General features: G+C 35.5%; 1 protein-coding gene across 3 annotated transcripts in view; it reads right to left on the bottom strand.

Annotated features, from left to right (window-relative positions):
• The window catches only part of Sec6 (Exocyst complex component Sec6), a 478,173-nt gene that overhangs the window by 304,923 nt on the left and 150,736 nt on the right, over nt 1-22,514 (bottom strand). For all 3 annotated transcript variants that reach the window (XM_090405049.1, XM_090405048.1, XM_090405050.1), the window contains exon 8: nt 22,383-22,488. In XM_090405049.1, the coding sequence (XP_090261175.1) occupies nt 22,383-22,488 (106 nt within the window). The remainder of the gene's footprint in view (nt 1-22,382; nt 22,489-22,514) is intronic.

Here is a 22,514-nt window from a genome sequence, read left to right as displayed (position 1 = left end):
ATTTGCTGCTGCATTTAGTATCGTTTTTATATTAAGTCATTCTATTTCTATTTCTTCATTTTGTTTTATTTTATCTAGATATTGGTTAATTCTTTGTTCATATAGCCATTGTACATTTGTGTCATTCAATACTCTAGTTTTATACACAAATGTTTCAAATTTTCTTTCTGTTCTTGTTACTTGTAGCCATTTAGGTGGTAATCTTAATTTTATTTTAATAAGGAAGTGATCACTGCTTATTTCATATCCTCTGTGAACTCTAACATCTATTGAAAATTTTGATGTCTTTTCATTTAATATAAAATAATCTAATATTAATTTCCATCCTCTTGCTGCCCAAGTATATTTATGTATGTCTTTATGTTTATAGAAGGAATTCATTATTTTTAGGTTATTATAAACTACAAAGTCAATCAAATTTTTACCATTCCTGTTTAGAGTAGGCTCTCCATGTATTCCTATATTATTATTAATTTTTGTGTTTCCAATTCTTGTATTTAAGTCTCCTGCTAAAATTATGTAATCATTTTTATTTAGTTTATTATATATGTTTTGTAGCTGATTATAAAAATCATTATCCTGTTCTCTTCCTTCTTCTGAGACATATAAACCAATTATTGTTAAATAGCCTCTATCTATTTTTATTCTAGATTCTATTATTCTTTTATTCCATAATTTATAATGTTTTTTTTTTAACTGTTTTGAAAGGGAGTTATGAATCCAAATCATGGCTCCTGCTTGTGCTCTTTGGTCTCTGTCAACTCCACTGTATATCACATTAAAATTTTCGGTTCTCATAGTTCCTTTTAATTTCTTTTTTTGTTTCAGTGATTACAATAGTTGATCTAATTCTATTTCTTTATATGCTATTCCTCTTACATTCCAGAAGTGATATGATAGAGATATTTAAGTTAGTGAGAGGATTTTATCAGATTAATCCAGATGAGATTAAAAAAAAAAAAGAGTAGAAGGTGAGAGAGAAGAAACCAGTGGCCATTCCTAGAAGTTATGTAAGGGTGTGATGAAGAGAGAGTGTGAGGAGTAGATTTTTACATGGAGAATTGTCAGTGAATGGAATGCATTAACAGCACATTATCAGAATGTGCTGTTAATGCAAGGGGTGTTAAAGATTTTAAGAGTCAGTATGATAAATATGTTGTCAGTTGAATGAACTTCCCACAGTGAGTCTGCCAACTCCATGGAGAGTACAAAAAATAATAATCATAAATTGAATTTGCAGAAGAAGTGAAAAAGTACCACATGGACATAATTAGCATTATTGAGACAAAGAATACAAAAACAGGTAGTACAATCTTACTAAATAATAAGTATAGGATGATTTTCAAGAAATAATGATCGAGGACAGAAAGGAGTAGCAACAGCATTCAACAACAAACATGAATATAAACTTCTTAATTGGAAGGCAGTTTCAAGAAGAGTTGTGGACAAACTTTGAAATGGGGAAATGAAAAATGAAACTTATTTGTGCCTATGGTTCCACAGAAGATTCTTCTAAGGAAGAAGAAGTGGAGGAAATGCACAGTATGATGGATACTGTGCAAATGTTGGATAGTGCTTGGCATGATGTTTAGGGTCTCCCTCGGTGAGTCTGAAGACTCCATGGAGTAGCCTGTAGTGATTATATGGTCTTGACCTAGGAGGTGACTAAATGTATGGAATTTTCAGTTAAGAAGAGGTATATGTGAAATTACAGGACTAGTAAGCATGACAAGCTTAGGAGATTGCTTGGATCAGTACAATGGCATGTGAAACTGCAAGGGCTGGATGTTGATGGTGCATGGGAAGTAGTAAAGGAGTGTTTGAGGGAAGTAATGGCAGACGGAATACCTAGAGTCAGAAGAGTAAATCAAGTGAGAGTTAAATGGATGAATATCATCATTAAGCTGGAGCTACAAAAACAGAAAAAATTTTGGAAGGAATTCAAGAAGAAAGGTGACCAGCAGGCACATGAGCAGTACAAAGCACAGATGAGAAGGATAATCAGTGTGGTAAGAAAGGCAAAAGAAGAGTATGAAAGGAAATTAGCAGTGCAGGCCAAAGATAATCCCAAACAGTGCTTTTGATATGTTCGAAATAAACGGAATAATGTTTATGGCAGAATGATTTTAATGAATGCCGATGGTAGGGAGGTAACCGAATCAGTTGAAGTAGAATTACTAAGTGAACACTTTGCAAGAGTATATCATCCAGGGGGGGGGGGAGAAATTGCAGAAAGAGGCAAAGACTTATATGGAATTGAAATAAATGAAATGGAGGTGCATAGCATATTACAGAACCTTGATCTGAATACAGCTAAGGATTGAATGGTATACCAGTTTTTGAGCTTAATCTGTCTAATCTGTCTCAGTTCCAGGTTTAGTTCTCCCCCCCCCCCTCCAGGGAGGAGTAGTTCTATTGCCTAAAGGAGACTCCAAGACTGATGTAGCAAATTACCGACAAATCAGGAGTTGTTGTCAACCTCACTAACTTGCTCTCGTTTTATAATACAGTGACAGCTGAGCTGGAAAAATGTAGTGGTTTTAACAGTGTAAAGTTGCAAAGTACAGTGATACTGCTGTACTTTGCAAAATCCTTTGACAGGATACCACACGGAATTCTAATCAATAAGATGTAGCACATGGGGATGGTATAGGGTTGGTGGGGACTCTACTCCTAAATAAACGACCATATCAAATGGTCGTTTATTTAGGAGTAGAGTCCAGAAAAAAGGCTTGTGACTGGTGGTGTGTCACAGGGCTCTGTTCTTGGACTACTACTGTTTAATCTATACATTAATGATATAGGAAAGAATCTGAGAGGAGCTATTCAGTTTTTTGCCAATGATGCAAAATTGGGTAGAGCAAAAGTTAATGCAGATGATGTTACAATTTTGCAGGATGATTTGGATAGACTGGCAGTCCAGTAAATTCATAAAGCCAGAGATTTGGGAGTGTTAGTGGATAGGTGGTTTAGAGAGCTCATCAGATTACTTGGTTACTGAAGAATAAATACTCTGATGTGCAAAGACAAGTAGGTTATTATTCCTCTTTATCAAGACTTGATAATGCTCCATCTTGACAACAGCACACAGATCTTGTCACCTAGGTTTCTTGGTGATGAGGAAGAGGTGGAGAGGATCCAGAGGTGAGTGACCAAGATGGTTGCAGGTCTATGGAATAAACCTGCAGAGAACAGGTTAAAGATTTGTCAGTTAAAGAAAAACTGGTTGACAGGTGGAAAAGGGAGTGACATACAGAAGAAATTTTTAAGGTCTGGTGGTGGGAGAACTTGAAGCCATCCTTGGAAACCGAGTAAGTGTGTAGTTAGCAAGGGTGATAGAACTAGGTTTTTTGTTCGGAGAGTGGTGAATGAGTGGAATAGGTTGCCAGAGTCTGTTGTGGGTGCCATGGCTGTGAATGAGTTCAAAGCAAAGTATCATAGACACTGTGCAAATGTTGAATAGGCTTGGCATGATTAGGGCCTCCCTCGATAAGTCTAAGGACTCCATGGAGCAGCCCATAATAATAATATCTTGAGTCATTAGAATAGGCAGCTAACAAAGAAAATGGAAAAGTGGTCCTTGTTGGAGATCTGAACAGAAGAGCAGGAATGAATCCCACCAGGCATATAGAAATATTTTGGGAAAATTTGGAGAAAAGGACAAAATTAATAATAGAAGTAAGTATTTACTGGACAATGTCTCAGGACATAGACTAGTCATTACTAACACCATGCTTAAACATAACAATGTGCACAAGTTCACGTGAAGAGAATACACAAGAAATAAGAAAAGCCTCACTGACTACATAATGATGGATAGTGATATCATCATGCTGGTTCAGGATACAAGAGTGTACAGAAGATTTGAAATTGGAAGTGCCCATTACTTAGTACTAAGCAGGATAAAAATGGATATCACATTAAAAAGAACAGTATGAAAGAAAGTTTTAAAAAGAATTAAAGTTGAGCAGCTTTCACAGGTAAATTGTCGACTAAACTATACAAACATTATTGAAGAAAAAATTGAAAACAAGAACCAAACCTTGGAGTCTCAGTGGCAAACTCTGAAAATGACATTGATTCAGCTAGAGAGGTATGTGGTAAAGTTGTCAGCAAGGATAGAAAAATAAAGACACCATGATGGACAGAAGATGTTAAAGAAGCAATCCTCGACAAGAAGAAAGCTTACCAAAAGTTCCTAGCAAATAAGTCAGCAGATGTCCCTCAAAGAACACACAGAAAAATGTATGAGAGCCAGGCTATATGTAAAAGTAGCTGAACACAAATCATGGGAAAACTTATTAAGATATTCTTGGTAAGAATATCTTTCAGCACTTTTTATAACCATTTATAGTTATAGAACACCCCATTTGTCTCCATCTCTCTGTTAGGGGCTCACACTCTCTAGCCATCTCCACTAGGTCTTCCTTCCATGCTCTCTCTGGTCATCCAGGGATTCATCTTCCTTCATATGGATGCCACTGGGTGATAGTGTTTGTCCATCTATTGCTGTTCAATCATTCAAAATGTCCTGCCCGTGTCCATTTTAATATTAAAATCTCTTCCCTTATGTCCAACAGTTTTGTTTCTTTTCTTATATTATTATTATTATTATTATTATGTGACACCTTAAAGGTATCCAAAGACTCAATGAGGGAGAGCACCTACTCTACAACTTTCTATTTTCACCACTCAATCCACCAACTACAGTGAACCGCATCATCTACACCAACAACATCTATTACCCACCAGCACCACCACTAGTATTTTCACAGACAATTGCAAACATCCATGCCCACAGCAGAATTCAAACTAGCAACCTTTTGGTTGGAGAGTGGTTACGCTAACCACCCGGCCAACCAGCCTGGCATATCTTCATTCCTTATTTTGTCTTGCAGTTTGAAGTTCAGCATGTTCTCTCCATTCTGTCCAGTATTTGGTCATATCTCTGATCCATATGTCAACTGGAATGATGCACTGGTTGCAGTGGTGTAGCTAGAGCTTTCGCAGCCTGGGGCGGTCCCTAAGTTTGTCGCCCCTCTCAATACACACCAAAAATACTATAAAAAGTCAAAACGACGTATAGGGAAATAAATTAAAACACTATGTTTATTTTTGAAGTAAAACTTTAATTTCAACATTATAAAATGTTATTTTTCTTGCTTTTCTGTTAGCAAAATCGATGACATTGGTGAAGTCTATTTCATGGTAATGTAGGTAATTCTTAATCAATTTTATTTAGAAAACCTCCTCTCATAACTACAACACTTACAGCAGTTGTGAGAAAAATTTGCAGTAGTATTACAATATTTGGAAATGAGTTCTCGAGACTGTATTTTAGAATTAACTGCAAAAGTTCAAAGTGCTGCCGAGGCAGATCTTTGTTTATGTTTCCAGATTTCTTAGTGGGCTCCAAAACATTCTGCAACCTTTGTTATTTTCTACATTCTAAATTCTTCTCAGGACAAATTGCTCAGTTACTTTCACGTGACTTAGCTGTCTACATTTTTCTCTGTATAACCAAAAACTTTATTATATAATTTCTTCTTTTCATTGATTATTTCTTTAATTTCCTGAGTTCACCATGTAGTTATCTTTTTTATTTATACATAGAACTTCACTACATTCTCCCTGACTTAGTCAAGCAGCATTTTTCCTTCAGATTCTGGCATTTCGTCTCTAAGATTTAGTTCTTATTTTCAAACTCCTTTACCTTCCCCTACCCTCTCAAATATTTGTATACTGGAATCTACAGTTCAACAGTAACTTCAAAAATTGTTTGACTTGGATTCTTTTTAAAACATTGGTAGACATTTTTGTTTTTGATGGGATACTCATTTTTATCCTGCTGAATACTAGATAGCAGGCACTTCCACATCACATGTATACTCTTTTTCCATGGATAAATCGAGAGATATCAAGATATCTCTTGATTTGTCCAGGAATGAGAGTATGCATGTGATGCAAAAGAAAAACTAATAATAACATAAGTACTAAGAATCAATAATAATACAATCAAAATTGTTTTCTTGTTTCTTGGACAAATCACGACTTCATAATAATAACATAATTGTCATGCCTTCTTGTTTTAACCACCCCAACCACCGATTACAAGTATACACATCAAAGTTACCATGGATGCGAAGTGCATGAAGAGTGATGTATTTCATCTATATTGACGTCGATATGGTTAAGTGTATGTTCTTGCTACAAGAATTGATGCACATCTCTAAGATGGAACATATTTTAATTATTAGCCATGCTGTTATGTCCAAAAGATTTCTGAAAAACTGGGATTCATTTCCTACTCACCTGTTTAGGTCCTCCAACAAGCAGTAGTATTCTCTTAATATCAATGTTTATCAAGGCTCAAAAAATCTCTCTACCTCTTTTCTACTACAACATTCTATGGGATCATAAGCATAGGTAAGCTCAATGTCCAATTTTACATTTCAAAAAATCTCCACATCGTGTGGATAGATTGAAATTGACTTGAAATCAATTCTCATTCAAGAAGTTTATTATCATGTTTAGTGCTGAATACTGTAGGTGCCCATCCCCCCCCCCCATCTGCAGTCCCAAGTGCCTAAGTAAATCATCCAAATGATCTCAGTAGCAAGGTATCTGCAATAGGTCAAACAGTGCCACTGAGACCTAATAATACTTGTCTCAATAGTAAGCCCTGCATGTGTGTGTAAAATCCCAAAAGTACACAAGCAGGACTTGCCACCAAGATTTATTATTGATGCAAGGTATTCTCCAACTCCATCGCTATCCAAATATCTAGCAAACCTGATAAGCTCCCACATCAGAAAAACAACCTCTTTCGTAAAAAAAGATAACACAATTCATAGAATGTGCAAAAGACATTACAATAGAACCTACTGATCTGCTTGCAAGCCTTGATATTATTAATCTGTTCACTAACATACCAAGAACAGAAACCTTACAACTATTACTACAAGATCTATTCCTACCAGACACTATCTCTTCAAACATTACATTAATAGCACTTTCTTCAAATTCCAAAAAGAGAATTTTGAATGGATCAAAGGATTATCTATGGGCACTTCCCTTTCTCTCTTGTTAGCATATCTGTTCATGGAGTGGTGTGAAGAGAACCAGGGAACATGACCTAAATTTTTGGTGTCAGATATGTCAATAACATATTTAGCATATTACCTGGTTAGAAAAATTTCTCACGTACCTTAATAATAATCACCTTTGGATTAAATTCACTACTGAACTAGAGATAAACATGTCTTAACCATTTTTAGACATGCTTGTAGAAGAATCCAAGCAGAACATACTCGATTTCTCAGCATACAGGAAACCAACAAACAGCAGATGATAATTGCACACCACATCCCATCAGTTTCTAGTGCAAAAAATATTTGTTCCCTACATGACAGTTTACAAAATCTCCATTAATATAGATAAAAGAAACCAAGAGCTTGACTACCTCAGCCCCCATCCTACCAAAGAATAGTAACCACAGAACATTAACAAAATTCTATGTCAACCTCTAAGACAATCAGATGAACACAAAAAACAAGACTTCAGAAGACCAGTGATTTTCCCCTACATGCACACAGTAAGTCAAATAAAATATCAAGGACACTACATCAACAAAATATAAAGGTTGCCTTCTATTCCTCAACGAGATCTCTAAAGCCAGTCCATCTCAAAAAACCTGGTGTTTACAATACAGAGGACAAACAGGTAGGCAAGGTCAGGAGAGGTACCAATCTGAACACATTAAGGACATAGAGAACAAAAAGGAAATGCTAATTAGGACTGGCAGAACATACAACTCAACAAACATTACAGCAGCAAATCAAAATGCACCACATAGATTACAGTTTTTTCTTAAGGGAATTCAGGAAATCAGCAAAAATGATCAAACATCCTTGACAGCACAACAAAAAACAAAGAATGATTCGTATGCAGGCAGTTACCAGTAGCTAACAGCAGATTACAAATCAACAAACAACTTCATAACAAATGCACACTTTCCATGGTTATTCCTGCTTACAACTATTTACTTATGTATGTTACCTATTATAACCTGTTTTTTAGTTTATTCACAAACTTCTCCTGATGATGTGAAACAAGAATTTTCACAAACTAGAAGAGTAGTCAATAAATTATTCTATTCCATCTAGTTCTTTCGTATGGAATAATAATACAAAAAACATTTCTAATATCATGCATTCCTTTCACTCCTGCAAAATCGTTCACAGTCTAGTCAAAATAACAGCCAGTTCAGCAAAACACTCTTGGCATCTGTGCTGATATCCCATTAGCCCTATTGCCAAATTCTTATTCAATTTGTGCAACAGCGCTAATACTGCCTTTTCACTGCAACTGTATTGAGCTCACTGTATCCCACTGTATTTGATATAGTCTTGACGTTCATGGATTCAAATCTTGTTTTTCACCAAATTAGCTTAGAGCTTCCTTTCTTCCTTTTGGAATTTATGTCAAAGCTACCCTTGGAATTTTTCCTCTATTCATTCTCAGCACTTGAAAACTGTCTTTTTTCACAACTTCCACAAAAAGTACTTTCTGAAGATTTGTGAAGAATGTTCTGGTGTCCTTTTAAGGTAGGATTGCAGCTCTTAATCTCTGATTGTGATCTGAATGAAGAATGATATTTGTCTAAGAGTCTTTGAATGAAGGCCTTATTCTTTTGGTTCTTTGCAGGTTCAGTAGAACAGATACAAAAGAGTTTTTAATCCCCTAATCTCTTCTTTTGGAAAAACTAAACAAAATAAAAAATCACTATAAGTACTAACAGATATGACAAGGCTTATTCATAGAAACCTGGAGAAATATCATCACTTAACCAGACTGCAATAAGAGTTGACATACCTTACCTTAAAGGGACATATGAAAGAATAGATAAATTCTTCACTCGTTGAATTCTAGCCATTCTAGAAAGAGTCTTCTTCTTTTCTGATTTCTACTAATGACAAGAATTATCTCCTCTATCTTTATCTAGCATACAGGTGCCTTATCCATGTGCGTATCAGGTGCAGTCTGTCCAGCTGTTAATACAGGCCGATCTGATGAGATTAAAATTCAAGAATATCAAGATTACATCAAATACTTTTAAATATGGCCTTTCTTTCATTGCCAATGATACCAGCCACAGAGTTTTCTGGACATGGATGTGCCACTGAAATAGATTTAAATTCAAATGTCTTTTTGGAAACATGTGAACTTTATGACTGTCCAAATCTTAGTAACTGTGAATTATATAATCTGGTTGAGCGATTGATTAATTTGGGGTTTTACTGTGTCAGAACACAGGTTACAGCAGTACACATGGTGTTGATAAATAAATAAATAGTTAAGGAGATAAATTAGTGAATAATATAAAATATATATATATATACAAAGTTGTGCCCTGTTGTACACTATTGTGCCTAGATTTGGTCACCGGGTTTTCAGAAGGATGAAGAGATGTTGGAAAGGGTCCAAAGGCGACTGACTAAGGTAGTTTCTAACCTCTGGAATGTCAAGTATGAGGAAAGATTGAGAAGATGTAATTTGCAGAGTCTGGTGGACAGGAGGAAGAGGGGAATATGATAGAGACCTACAAATTGGTAAGGGGGTTGTTATAGGATCAATGGTAGAGAAGTTCTACAGAGAATAATGGGAGATCAGGGGAGAACCAGAAGTCATCCCTGGAAACTGTATAAAGAGGGTGTGAGTAGGGGAGTGAGAGGCAGGTTTTTTTCGTGCAGAGTTGTGAATGATTGGAATGCCTTGCCTGAGAGTGTGGTGTCTGCAAGGAGTTTGAGTGTGTTTAAGACATGGTATGATGAGGTGTGTGTGTGTGTGTGTGTGTGAGATGAGGAGACCTCCCAGATGAGTCTTCGACTCCATGAGGTCTTGGGGTAATAATAATAATAATAAAAGTTATAAGAAGATTATTATTATTATTATGTGACACCTCCAGGGAGCCCAAAGACTCATCGAGGGAGAGTGTGCCAACAGCATCGAACGATTGATACCCCTTCCAACTACTAACGCACTCAAACTTACTTAACATTTTGCTGAGCCATTAGTAGTAGAGGCTCTACCAATCGACCAACCTTTGCTGGTAATAAATGAGATAAATGAGTAAATAAAATGTATGCTCAAAGTTTGGTATCTGCATATAAACAAATCCATAATCAAATGTATTTAAATAAATTAATGTTTAGTAAAAATCTAAAAATGTCATGCAATCTTGTCTGAGTCTGATAATATCTGGCTGCGTGTATAGGGCTTGGTATAATTAAAAATATAATTTTCTCGTACTCCACCAGAATATGACAAATGGAAAGATGGGTGGGTTATCAGCTCTCAGTAAATAAGAATGTATGAGATGACTGTGACCTATGCTGAGCCTAGCAAGAACAACTTCCTCTCTTCTGTTTCTACATTGACTAGACTGCCAGTGCTTAATTTCAGGCTTAATCTCATGCAATTTGTTTGTGAGTGCTTTTTTGCCAAGAGTATTGCCTATAAAGAACTCAAAAGGACTGTATAAATTATAAACTTTTGGTTTATTCACTTTTATCTCACACAGGAATTTTCTTTGATATGCACAAGTGAAAGCTGAATAGTACGCAACTCTGCTGTATAGATACTGCAATCGAGTGGGATCTGGTTGGAGACTATAATGTTAAGAAACACAGTAGAACAGCCAACAGAGATCTCTGATCTTGAACCATCAGTATAGATGAGGAAAGAAATCAGAGTGGGCTCTGTGTATGTTGAACAGTTGAAGGTAGACAGATGAGAGTTATAAGATTTCTGTAGTTCACAAAGTGAGAGGTTGCAAGCCTGCCATGGAGTAATGCTGTTTTGTTTGGTGCAGGTAATGTTGTCAACATTCATGTTAAAAATTTCCATAAATTCTTTAACACGCATACCAAAAGGACTGATGGCAATCTGACGTGTATGATATAGGACCTCCCAATGTAGAGAAAAGAGAATAGTGCATGTAGGATGATCTGGAAGGGACTATATTTTTAGGACATAATTAAGAGATAAATGTTTCCATCTAAGTCAGTATTTCTCAAACTTCAGATATCCAAGTACCCTTTCTTAAATTTTCATTATTGCAAAGCACCCCCTTATCAAAATAATACACAAATAAATAAATAAAGTATATTTCATTGTAAATGTCTATTTTATTTAAATTTACATGTTCATGTAAACAAAATATATGATTTGTTTTTAACAGAACAAAATTTATAAAGATACTATAAATTTTTACTTAATTTAAATAATTTATCATCAATGAGAGAAGAGAAACTGCCTATGGTGGGATAAAATTTCAGCAAAATTTGGCTCTGTAGTGGTTAATTTCAATCTCAGATGCAGTTTGACATCTATAATGAGGTTCCTCTTCTTCATCTTAATATCTACAAGGGTCGAAAATCCAACTTCGCATAGACATGAACTTGGAAATGGAAAAATTAACCTTAGAGTTTTATCCGAAATTCTTTTGTATTTGTAGCCAAAATGATGACAACGTATTCTCGTTTTATTTATTTTTTAGGAAACCATCAGAAGCTAGTTCTAAAAGTTGTTGTTCTTTTATTGAGAAAGACTCTTTAGCATAGATTTGTTGATATTTAAAGGTTAGCTTATCCAGTCAATATTAATGTTCAATTCAGAGAAATACTTTTCTAGATTCATTTATAAGCTTTGTGAATGCTGTATGATATTAATTTTCACATCATTATCAGTTTGTTCATTTGAACTTGCTAGTAATTCATGAAGAGATGAAAATGCATCAAATTCTTCATTACCAACCTGCTTTTGCCATAACTTCATCTTTGCCAATATGGCATTCACTTTATCTTGGACATGAAACATAGAAATTTCCTTGCCTTGTAAAGACAAATTAAGATTATTTAATACAGTAAGTATATCTGCCAGGTATGCTACTTGACTGAGCCATTTCGTATGTAAATGTTTTTTCAATTCAAACCTTTCATCAAGAAAAATTTGTAGTTCATATAAACAAGTAAGGACTTTTCCACAAAAAAGCCAACGAACATTGGTATGGAAAAGAAGTTGCGTATGATCACTTCCCATTTCTTTGCAAAGCTGAGAGAAAAGTCTGGCATTTAGAGAATGGCTTTTAATATAATTTATGATTTTTATAGCTTCATCCAGAACTTTTCGTAGGTCCGTAGACATCATATGTGTAGCCTCCTTGTGTATTCAGCAATGTGTCAGAACTGCTGCATACACAAGCCCTTTTTTAGATTTGACCATGGATTTTGCTCCGTCTATGCTTATTCCAACACAACGTTTCCAATCAAGCTTGTTTTGATGCAAAAATCTATATATATTGTTGAATATTTCTTCTTCTGTTGTATGTTCTGGCAAGGATTGACAATATATAAGGTGATAATGAAGATTTTGATTTTTTTTGTACCCACCGAACACTAGAAGATATTGCAAAATTTGTAATGTTGGTGGATTTATCGACCTGCATAATAACGACTCTTATGTATATTGGATAATAATGTTTGTTTTATATTTTCAGCAATTTCAGTGATTCTTTGATGAACAGTACTATTTGAAAGGCAAATCAGATTAAAGACATTTTGCATTATCTCCGATTGTAATTTCTGCTATTATTTTTGCTGCAGGCTTGACCAAAGTTTCACTAATTGTTTCCGCTGCACCACTTTTTGCTATTAATAGTGACACATGAGATGAAGCTTCTATAACCTTCATATTTTCACCTCCCGACATGATCAAAATCATTTTTTGAGATTCTTTTAAATTTTAATTTATTTGAAAAAAATTCTACAGGTTTGTCTTTGTAACCATTATTTTTCGATTCAAAATGGAGATTACTTATGAAGATTTTTCATCTTCTTCCTATATGGTTCTCTAGAGATGTCAGATGACACTTTCTTATCAATTTCATTTGATCCAGATACAATATCAACCTTTTCTTGTTGCTTACAGCTACTTGTATTTGCTATATTGTGCTTTTGTGCATTTTATAAATCCAGTCAATGGATTTATAACCAATGATTAATTAACCAATGATATATTAACCAATGATTCATACTTAAGAATTTAAAAACTAAAAAAAATTACCGTATTTACTCGAATATAACGTGCACTTTTTTTTTTAAAAATTAAAACTACAAAATCGTGGTGCGAGATATATGCAGCAATTTTCGGAAACTAAAGTTTTCAGAAAAAAACTGAAAATGGTGCGACTTACTAAGAAGCTCCTATTCGCTATCGCTACTTTTGGCATCGAGAACAGTTTCCTTGTGTGCGTCATCAACCCAAATAGCTTCATTTTCTTTCTCATTATTTCAAGCAAAAATTACCAGTAATTTACAAGACTTGAGATATGCAACGAACAACCCTTCACAAATGACTATGAGAAGTAAAAGCAGAGCACGAAACAGACAGCAATGTTAGGCCAGTAGAGATAGTGCAGCTATGAAGAAGTGCATATCATTGGTGCAGTATTAACAAAAGATCGAGTGAACCAAAGACAAAAGCAAGTCAACAGTTGAGTTGAAATGCTAATTCTCTTCAACCGAATTCCATAATATCTGAAACACATTCACTATATATTTCTTAGTTTTAACACGTTCATGACGGGGTGGTGTCAAGCAAAACCGTATGTTGCCTGCGCAACATATAGGTTTGCTCGAGTCTATACAGCAGTTTATGTTGGAGGGGAGATTTGATTCATTAGTTAGTGCCGTTTTTATCCCAGTTGTCTCTAATTGCACTATTTGTTGAGAATTATATTACACAGACTGCAAATGTCTCTGTACCTTATCCAGTGATACAATAAAAACTACTTGTTTTTTCTTGAGTCTTCAGTATAGTGATGCTGTTGGGGAGGGTGTGTTGTTTACCACAGGGAGCGAGTTACTATCGCCACGACATGAACGTCCTGGCGATAGTAACTCGCAATTTGGGTAGGAGAGTATACCGTATTTGCTGGCGTATAAGACGCACTTTTTTCTTTGAAAATAGGTCTGAAAAAAAAAAAAAAAACAGGGTGCGTCTTATACGATGCTACTCGGTTTTTTTTTTATTTTCATTTCTGGAAATTTTCTCTGTTCCAAGTTACGCGATTTTTTTATTGCTTCCTTGCAGTGTGTGTGAGAGCATTCCAGTTACACACAGTGTTTCTCAAAGGTCAGACATCCGGGTTCATATAATTGGTGCAGTATTAACAAAAGATCGTGCTACTAAATGACAAAGACAAGCCGACAGTTGAGTTGAAATGCTAATTCTCTTCAACTGAATTCCTTATATAATATCTGATACACATTCACTATATATTTCTTTGTTTTAACACGTTCACTCAAACAAAACCATATGTTACACCGGCAACATATAGTTTTGCTTGAGTCATACAGCATTTTCTGTGGGAGGGGGACATGTGATTCAGTAGTTAGTGCCATTTTTATCCCAATTGTCTCTAATTGCACTGTTTGTTGAGAAACATATTGTGCAGCCTGCAGATGTCTCTGTACCTTATTCAGTGATACAATAGGAACGTTTTACGATCTCAAACTTCAAGGATACATTGAATTTTATTCTATGCGTTAAAGATGCATAGCCGAAAATTGCCACGACCACCTGAAGACCTTTCACAGGACACGCCAGGGGTACGCGTACTAACTTTGAGAAACACTAAGTCGTAGAGTCATAGTGGATGCGCTGTCATCGACGATCACAGTTGTGTCCTGTTCATTTAAACTTTTCAATTGTTGTCGCAGTTGTGAACGGTGATAAATTTCTTCCGTTAAATTTTCTCACAATTTCTTGATTTGTTACAATATTGTATTACAATATTTCTTGATTTGTCACAATTTGTTACAATATTGCATACAAGCTACGTGTGATTGTGTATGCTAAAGAACATGGAAATAGGGCTGCAGAGAGGCATTTCGGACCACCCACTACTGAGAAAATGATAAGAACTTGGCATAATCAGGAAGAGGATTTAAAAAAAGCAACTGACAGTAAACATAACCTATGAAGTGGAAATGCAAAATGGCCAGAACTTGAGGCAGAACTGAATACTTGGATTTTAGACCATAGAAAAGCGTGACTTTCAGTGTCTACAAAAATGATTATTCATCAAGCGAAAGCGATAGCCACTAACAGAGGGATCGCCAACTTTACTGGATCAACATCATGGTGTTCAAGATTCATGAAGAGAAACCAGCTATGTATGCAGACTAAAACAAAAATATCACAAAAGATGTCAGCTGAACATGAAGAAAAAATGATTAAATTTCATCGATTCGTCATTAACGCAAGAAAACAAAAAAATTTTGAACTTGCGAAAATAGGAAACATGGATGAAGTTCCGCTGACTTTTGATGTGCCCTCAAACAAAACTGTAGATTTCAAGGGCACTAAAAGCGTTACTATTAAAACTTTGGGGCACGAAAAAACTCGCTACACAGTTGTTTTATCCTACTGTGCTGATAGGACAAAATTGCTGCCACTATTGATTTTTAAAAGGAAGACGCAACCCAAAGAAAAACTGTTTAAAGGAGTGTTTGTACATGCTCATGCAAAAGGCTGGATGGATGGAGGAGGAATAAAGTTATGGAAAGATAAAATTTGGTCTAGGTGCCCTGGTGGACCATTGAAGAAGGCGGCCATGCTAGTATGGGATCAATTTCATTCTTACAGAACAGACAATGTCACAAATAAACTCAAGGAATTGAAAATTCAGTTAGTTGTAATTCCAGGAGATCTAACCAGTCAGCTTCAACCTTTAGATGTCTGTATTAATAAACCATTTAAGGGATTTATGAAGAAGAAGTGGAACAGCTGGATGCAGTCTTCAGATTTTGAGGTTATGCCATCAGGAAGAAGAAGTGTGGAATTAGTAATGCACTGGATGGTACAGAGGACAATTTGTTGTATTAGGACTCAGATTCTGATTCAGAAGAGGTTTCAAGTGTCTCTTCATTTAGCTCTGGAGATGAATTTCTGGGTTTTGATGATTAAAAGGTGGGTACTCTTTCCTAGTTGGATTAGGTATTTGTTGAAAGTAGACCTACTTATTACTTTATATTTGAAATACTGTAAATTCATTATAATATTCAGTGATAAAGTTTTTTTCCTAAAAAATGTGTAAAAAAAGGGGGGGGGTGTCCTATACGCAGGCAAATACATAATTTATTGAGAAATATATATGTTTAAAATAATTCTTTTTTTTTCTTAATAATGATTCCATGCATTAATGATGCAAAGCCGAAAATTGCCATGTACCCCCTGAAGACCTTTCGCGTACCCCCCCCCAGGGGTACACATACCACACTTTGATAAACACTGATCTAAGTAATAGAGAGTTGGGGACAAGGTTCATTTTAATTCAACATAAAGACTTTGAATGGGTAATGCACAAAAAGCATTGGTGTCTAATTGGAAACTCTGATGATGGATTGGATCCAATCACCAGAGCATGCTCCCCTTGCAGAACTGTAAACTTGGGACTCATAATCAAGTTTACGTACAAGTGCAAAATAAATGCAGAGCAGAGAATATTGATCAGCATTCCATTCAGTAGATGATTCAGTGCAGAGGATGTTCAATGTTATTTTTTTTTGCACTTATCCCAGAGATGACAAATGTGTCTAAAGAAAATTAGCTTTCTATCAAAGATGAATTCCCAAAAAAGCACCAGTAGCTAATCAGATACTCTAATGATGGATCAAGTCCAATCATTGGAGCATACTCCCTTGCAGAACTGTAAACCTGGAACCCATAATCAAGCTTTGAATATACAAGTATATGATAAATGCAGAGCAAGGAGCATCAATCAGCATCCCATTCAGTAGAGAAGTGTTTCCCCAACTTTTCCTACAATGGAACACTTCACAAATTCTGAAATTTTAACAGAATACCTTGGTTATTTTGTAATGTATTAATTAATAATTGATTATTAACACATTACAATATTAATAATTAATTATGGCATAATCATAAAGAGTATTAGTACACTTATGTATACGGTGTGACATGCTGACAAATATAAATTTACATTTAAATCAGTTATCAATCATTGGACTAACGAAATTTTGTAGCATATTGTAGTTTCCCGGCCAACATCATTAAATTAATTTGTGCTGATTTTCATTGACATGTCCCATCTGATTGCCAAAAATTTATAATATTATAAGTACTTATGAGTGAATGCAGACTTTTTCTCCTGTGTGCTGGTAGTTTTCCCCTCCTTTTGTACATCCTGGAGATCGCTTTGTAGGCTGGTAGTGGATGACTCACTATCTGTTGCGTCACAAGCACCTTCAATAAGAGATTTCTTAATACCAAAATTAAACAAAGTCCCTTGTCTCTTATTCATATTAAAATTTAAATCTGCAGGCCTATTACTTTTAAAAAATCACGGCACTACGGTTTCAAAACTTTCACCCTACAATACGAACTGGCAAAGAAAGTATTCAGTATTACTAGATTTGAGAACAGGATACAGACTACCTTGATCTTCAATTTTTGTGGAAAAATTTTCTTCATACTTCCTTGCTGATTGGTCATGAAGATTTGCAACACAGATGTTATTTCTTTTAGTTTTGAGAGCAGAGGATATGCCGCTCATTGTTGTAATTGGCTTGCAGGCAATTTTTATGATCAGTCATAAACAGCGGTATTCTCTTTCCCAATTGTTGAAAGATTTCGATGTGTGAAAATTAACAATAATTCATGAATATTTCCATGTTTAAAAATATACTGCTTGGTCATTGACATCTGTTATACAGATGTCATTTACTTCAGTTTTGAGAACAGAGGATACACCACCTATTGTTATAATCCGCTTGCAGGCAATTTTTATGACCGGTCATAAACAGCGGTATTCCCTTTCCCAAATATTGAAAGGTTTCAATGTGTGAAAATTAACGATACACAGATGTTATTAGACATTCTGGATCTGAGCTTTTCGACATATTTGCGAATATTATTCTGCTCAGAGTATTTCCACTATAAAATATTTATTCAAGAAAAAGGCTTAGAAAACTAAAATGACAAATTCCAGGAGTTCTCGCAGAACACTTATTCACCTTCTGCAGGACACAGTTTGGGAAACCCCGCAGTAGAGGATAGCGTACACAGGATATTCTATGCTTTTTTTTGTACTTATTCCAAAGATGACAAACGTGTGTAAAGAAAGTTAGCTTTCTATCAAAGATGAATCCCAACAACTTGGCCTCTAGAACTACAGGGATAATAGTTTGTCCCATTCTTAAATCGGGATCAGGATGGACAGTGAGTTTCTGGCAAAAGTGTACAGTTTTTTTTGCAGATAACCTGAACCTATGACAAAGACCCCATGAAGAGACATGATCAACTGCTTGTTTAAGTTATCTACCAATGACCTCATATTGCAGGAGTGAGGGTAAACTGTGAAGTCATTGACATAAAGGCATACTGTGGGAGGAAGCTGTTCAGTAATTGAGTTCACTTGAATAGCGAAGGTCAACTCAAATAAAGACAAAGTATTGCTTGATATAATGCCACATTGACACCATATAACTGTAGCGTATTGAATAGCTTCTCTCTTGGCACCTTGTCATATGCCTTTTCCAGATCGAAAAAACTTCAATACAGATATTTGTTATATTCCCATGCTTTCTCAACTATTTGTTGTAAAGTGAAGCTCTCTTAAAACAGAGACTTTGAGGAATCCCCCTATTCTTGATGATATGACTGAGATAACTAGCTTCATACCATACCAGCTTTGTTGATTCTGTTGTCTATTTCCACATTTAATTTACCATCTTCACTAAAAATCGTGCCTAAGTAGCTGAAATGTTTTACTTGTTACACAGGTTCCCATTCACAACACAGTTGACATTTTCAACAATTCTACCTATTTTCATTGGTCTTTGTCTTTTTAATGCTGACCTTCATACCATATCTATTACAAGATTCCCTGACTAAGTTATTCAATTTAGTCAGGGAATCTTGCAAACTTGTAGCAGATTTATTTAGAAGTATAACATCGTCCGCATAAAGCAAAGAGCTGACATTAACATCGCCAATTCTCATATCATGTTTAATACCACTTTCCTTCATAATGTGATCCATATAGATAATAAATAACAAAGGGGATAATGTACATCCTTGTCTCACACCAGATTTAACATTAAACCATCTTCCTGTGTACTTCCTTCAATTCTAATTGCTGACTTACAACTCAAATAAAGACTGAGTATTGTTTGATATAATGCCCCACTGACACCATACAACTGTAGCATTTTGAATAGCTTCTCTCCTGGCACCTTGTCATAAGCCTTTTGTAGGTCTACAAAACTTAAATACAGATCTTTGTTATATTCCCATGCTTTCTCAACTATTTGTTGTAGATCTGATCCTGACACCCTCTATTTGGCCAGAATCCAGCTTGTTCTTCGCCAAGCTTTTCTTCCACAATTCTTCTCAACCGTTTCTCAAGTATACATGCATAGATCTTGTCAGAAACTCAGTAGGGAACTACCTCTGTAATTCTCTATTTCAGTTTTATTTCCCTTTTTATATATGGGTACTATTAGAGCTTTACTCCAATCATCGGGAATTTGTCCCTCTGTCCAGGCTTTCTGAACTATGCAGTGCAGTCACTGTAAGACTTTTATACCACCATACTTCAGTATTTCTGGTCGAATATCATCTACCCCTGCTGCCTTTCTACATTTCAAGCCTTTGATGGCTTTTTTCTACTTCAAGTATGGATATGTATTCCTGACTATATACCTGTCGAATGTTTTTTACCACTGCAATATCACTGCTTGTTTCATTTAGCAATTTTTCAAACTAATTACTCCACTCTTCAAGGATATCTTTTTCTCCTGTTTTCATGTCACCTTTATCATTCCTCCATTTCTAAGCTTCTTCAACAACCTCCACAAGAATATCTTACCACCTTCTTGATATTTATTTTCTATGTCCTTGCCATGACTTTTGTTTAGCTAGTTTTACACAGGGTTTCTCTTTCTTACATTTGTCTCTGTATTCTCTAAGAGCAAAAGCTGACTTATTTGCCAGGAACTTTTGAAATGCTTTCTTCTTTTCCTTCACTGCCTCTTTAACTTCCTGTGTCCACCATGGAGTTCTGATTTTTCTATCCTTGCAGACTACCTCACATGCCTCTCTGGCTGAATCAATCAGGGTTTTCTTCAAGGCTTGCCACTGAATCTCCAAGGTTTGGTTCCTGTTCTCAAACTGTTTCATTTTTTTCTTCAATAATCTTTGTGTATTTTAGTCTACAGTTCACATCTGAGAGCTGCTCAACTTTTATTTGCTTTAAAACTTTCTTACATGTTATTCTTTTTATGACAGAAAGTTCTTAATAAAAACAAGAAGGGCCCCCCCCCCTCCTCAGACCAAGATTAAACAGGTCTTTTAAGATGCTGCTGTGTCATAGGCTTTTTCTATGTTGAAGAACACTGAAACCACGTTCTTGTTTCAGGAAAGCATCTCTTATACAAGTTTCTAAACAGGCTAAATGGTCCAAAGTTCATCGTTGTCTACAAAAACCACACTGTGTGTTGGAAAGAAGTTTGTTGCTTCCTAAGTGCAAGAGAAGCCTCATGTTTACCATTTTTTCTCAAGACCTTTACAAAAACAGCCTGGTCAGAGCAATGAGATAATAACTGTTGGCTGGGCTGGATCCTTACCTGGCTCTCTGGGATAGCAATGACAATCAACTCATGCCAAGAGTCCAGAACTCTTCCTCCATTAAAATTCTGCTGTATAGTAGGAGAGATCCACAGAAAATAATGGGAGGTGTTTTATCATCTCATAATGAATGTCATCAGGGCCCACTGCTAGTGTGTGTGTGTGAGCGAGAGAGAGATAGAGGTGCTCTTTTTAGTTCCCCTTTAACAAATGGCTGATTGTAAGGCTCAATCCCTTTGGTGTTAAAGCTTATCCACTGTTTCTCTCGTTGTTCTTTCAAAATTAAAAAATCAGGAGGATAGAAAACTGTTGCTGAGATCCTGGCGAAGTTTTCTCCCAAAGGTGTCTGCAATATTGGGATCAGCAACAACACAGGTAGACAAACGGTGTTCTGCATCTAGCTTTTATCTCTCACATTTTATCCCACACTGTTTTTGCACTAGTTGTTTGATTAATTGATGATGTAAACTTAACCCAGGATTGTTTTTTGACTCTGACATGTTGCATAATGTACTTTGGCCTAGGCATATTTAAATGCTATTAAGTTTGTTGTGGTAGGATATCTACCAAATATATCCCATGCTCTATCTTGATCTTTTTTTTGCTGCTTGGCACTTTCAGTTCCACCAAGGCTTGGAGGGAGTGAAAATTGGGATGATGTTTTTGGAATTGCTGTGGTGGCTGCATGTATTGTCCATGCAGCCACCACATATGTCACAATCTGTGACATACTTCACTGCTTATGTTTGGTTGCCTGCTTCAGTATTAGATTTTGCAAGATGGGAAAATGTATTCCAGTCAGCCTGGTCCATTTTTCAATTGGGCATCCATGTAGGAGGACATGGTTCCTGTGAAAACATAATGCTGATAAGAGGAAAATAATTGCTTCCATATATGTTTCATCAACATTCCATATGAGCAGTGGATAAATGGCAGGGGAGCAGATTGTAAGATCGATTGTAGAGTAGAGTGGTTAAGCATATGGTAGAAGGTATTAATAACAGAGTGGTCATGGTGGTCGAGCATTCACTCAATGATACAACTTCATCTTTTCATACTGGTGCTATCCCACAGAGTGCTATATCCATTAAAGTCACTCTCATTAGGAGTATGAACTGAAGCAGTTGCATTGTGAGATTACTGAGTTCCATTTCATTTAATTCAGAACCTGGCAGTAAATATATTGAGCATACTATGATTAAAAACTCCACAGAGAGGAGAATCACTACTGCTTTCAGAGCAGTATTAAGATGAACATGATAGAAAGGAGTATGACTGCCCAAGAGAATAGCTACTCCACCATGTACATTTACTCCAGTTAGAATGTCAAAGCATCAGGTTGATAATTTAATATTTTATTCAAAGGAGAGTACCAATCTGGTAGAGATAAATCATTGCAGGTTTTACAATTCAGTTATATAACTTTTTTTTATATTCTGAATATGTCCTGACAGCATGAAAATATAAATAAAGATTATAACTTGTGATGCATAACAGTAAACAGAAGTAGTTACCATTAATTTAAATTTCTTTCAAACAAAATCACATTTTTTTTTTTACATATATCTCTAGAATGAAGATCACATATTATTAATTCTTATATTAAATAAATATATTAAATAAAATTACATATTACTATAGTGAATGAACATAAAGCTTTTCCAAACCTTAACAATTTTCAGATCTTCAATTACCAACACTCTGGTGATTTCCAAATGACGTACTAACCACATTTTATCTTTTGCCCTTTCTTCTAATTGATTTCCTTCAATTCTAAAAAAAAGAGCATCGTTTAATAC

This window comes from Typopeltis vanoorti, chromosome 15 (genome assembly GCF_054136105.1).
Source record: "Typopeltis vanoorti isolate ZY-2024b chromosome 15, IOZ_Tvanoo_1.0, whole genome shotgun sequence".
NCBI classification, from domain to species: Eukaryota; Metazoa; Arthropoda; class Arachnida; order Uropygi; family Thelyphonidae; genus Typopeltis; species Typopeltis vanoorti.
This window is presented reverse-complemented; position numbering and strand designations above follow the sequence as displayed.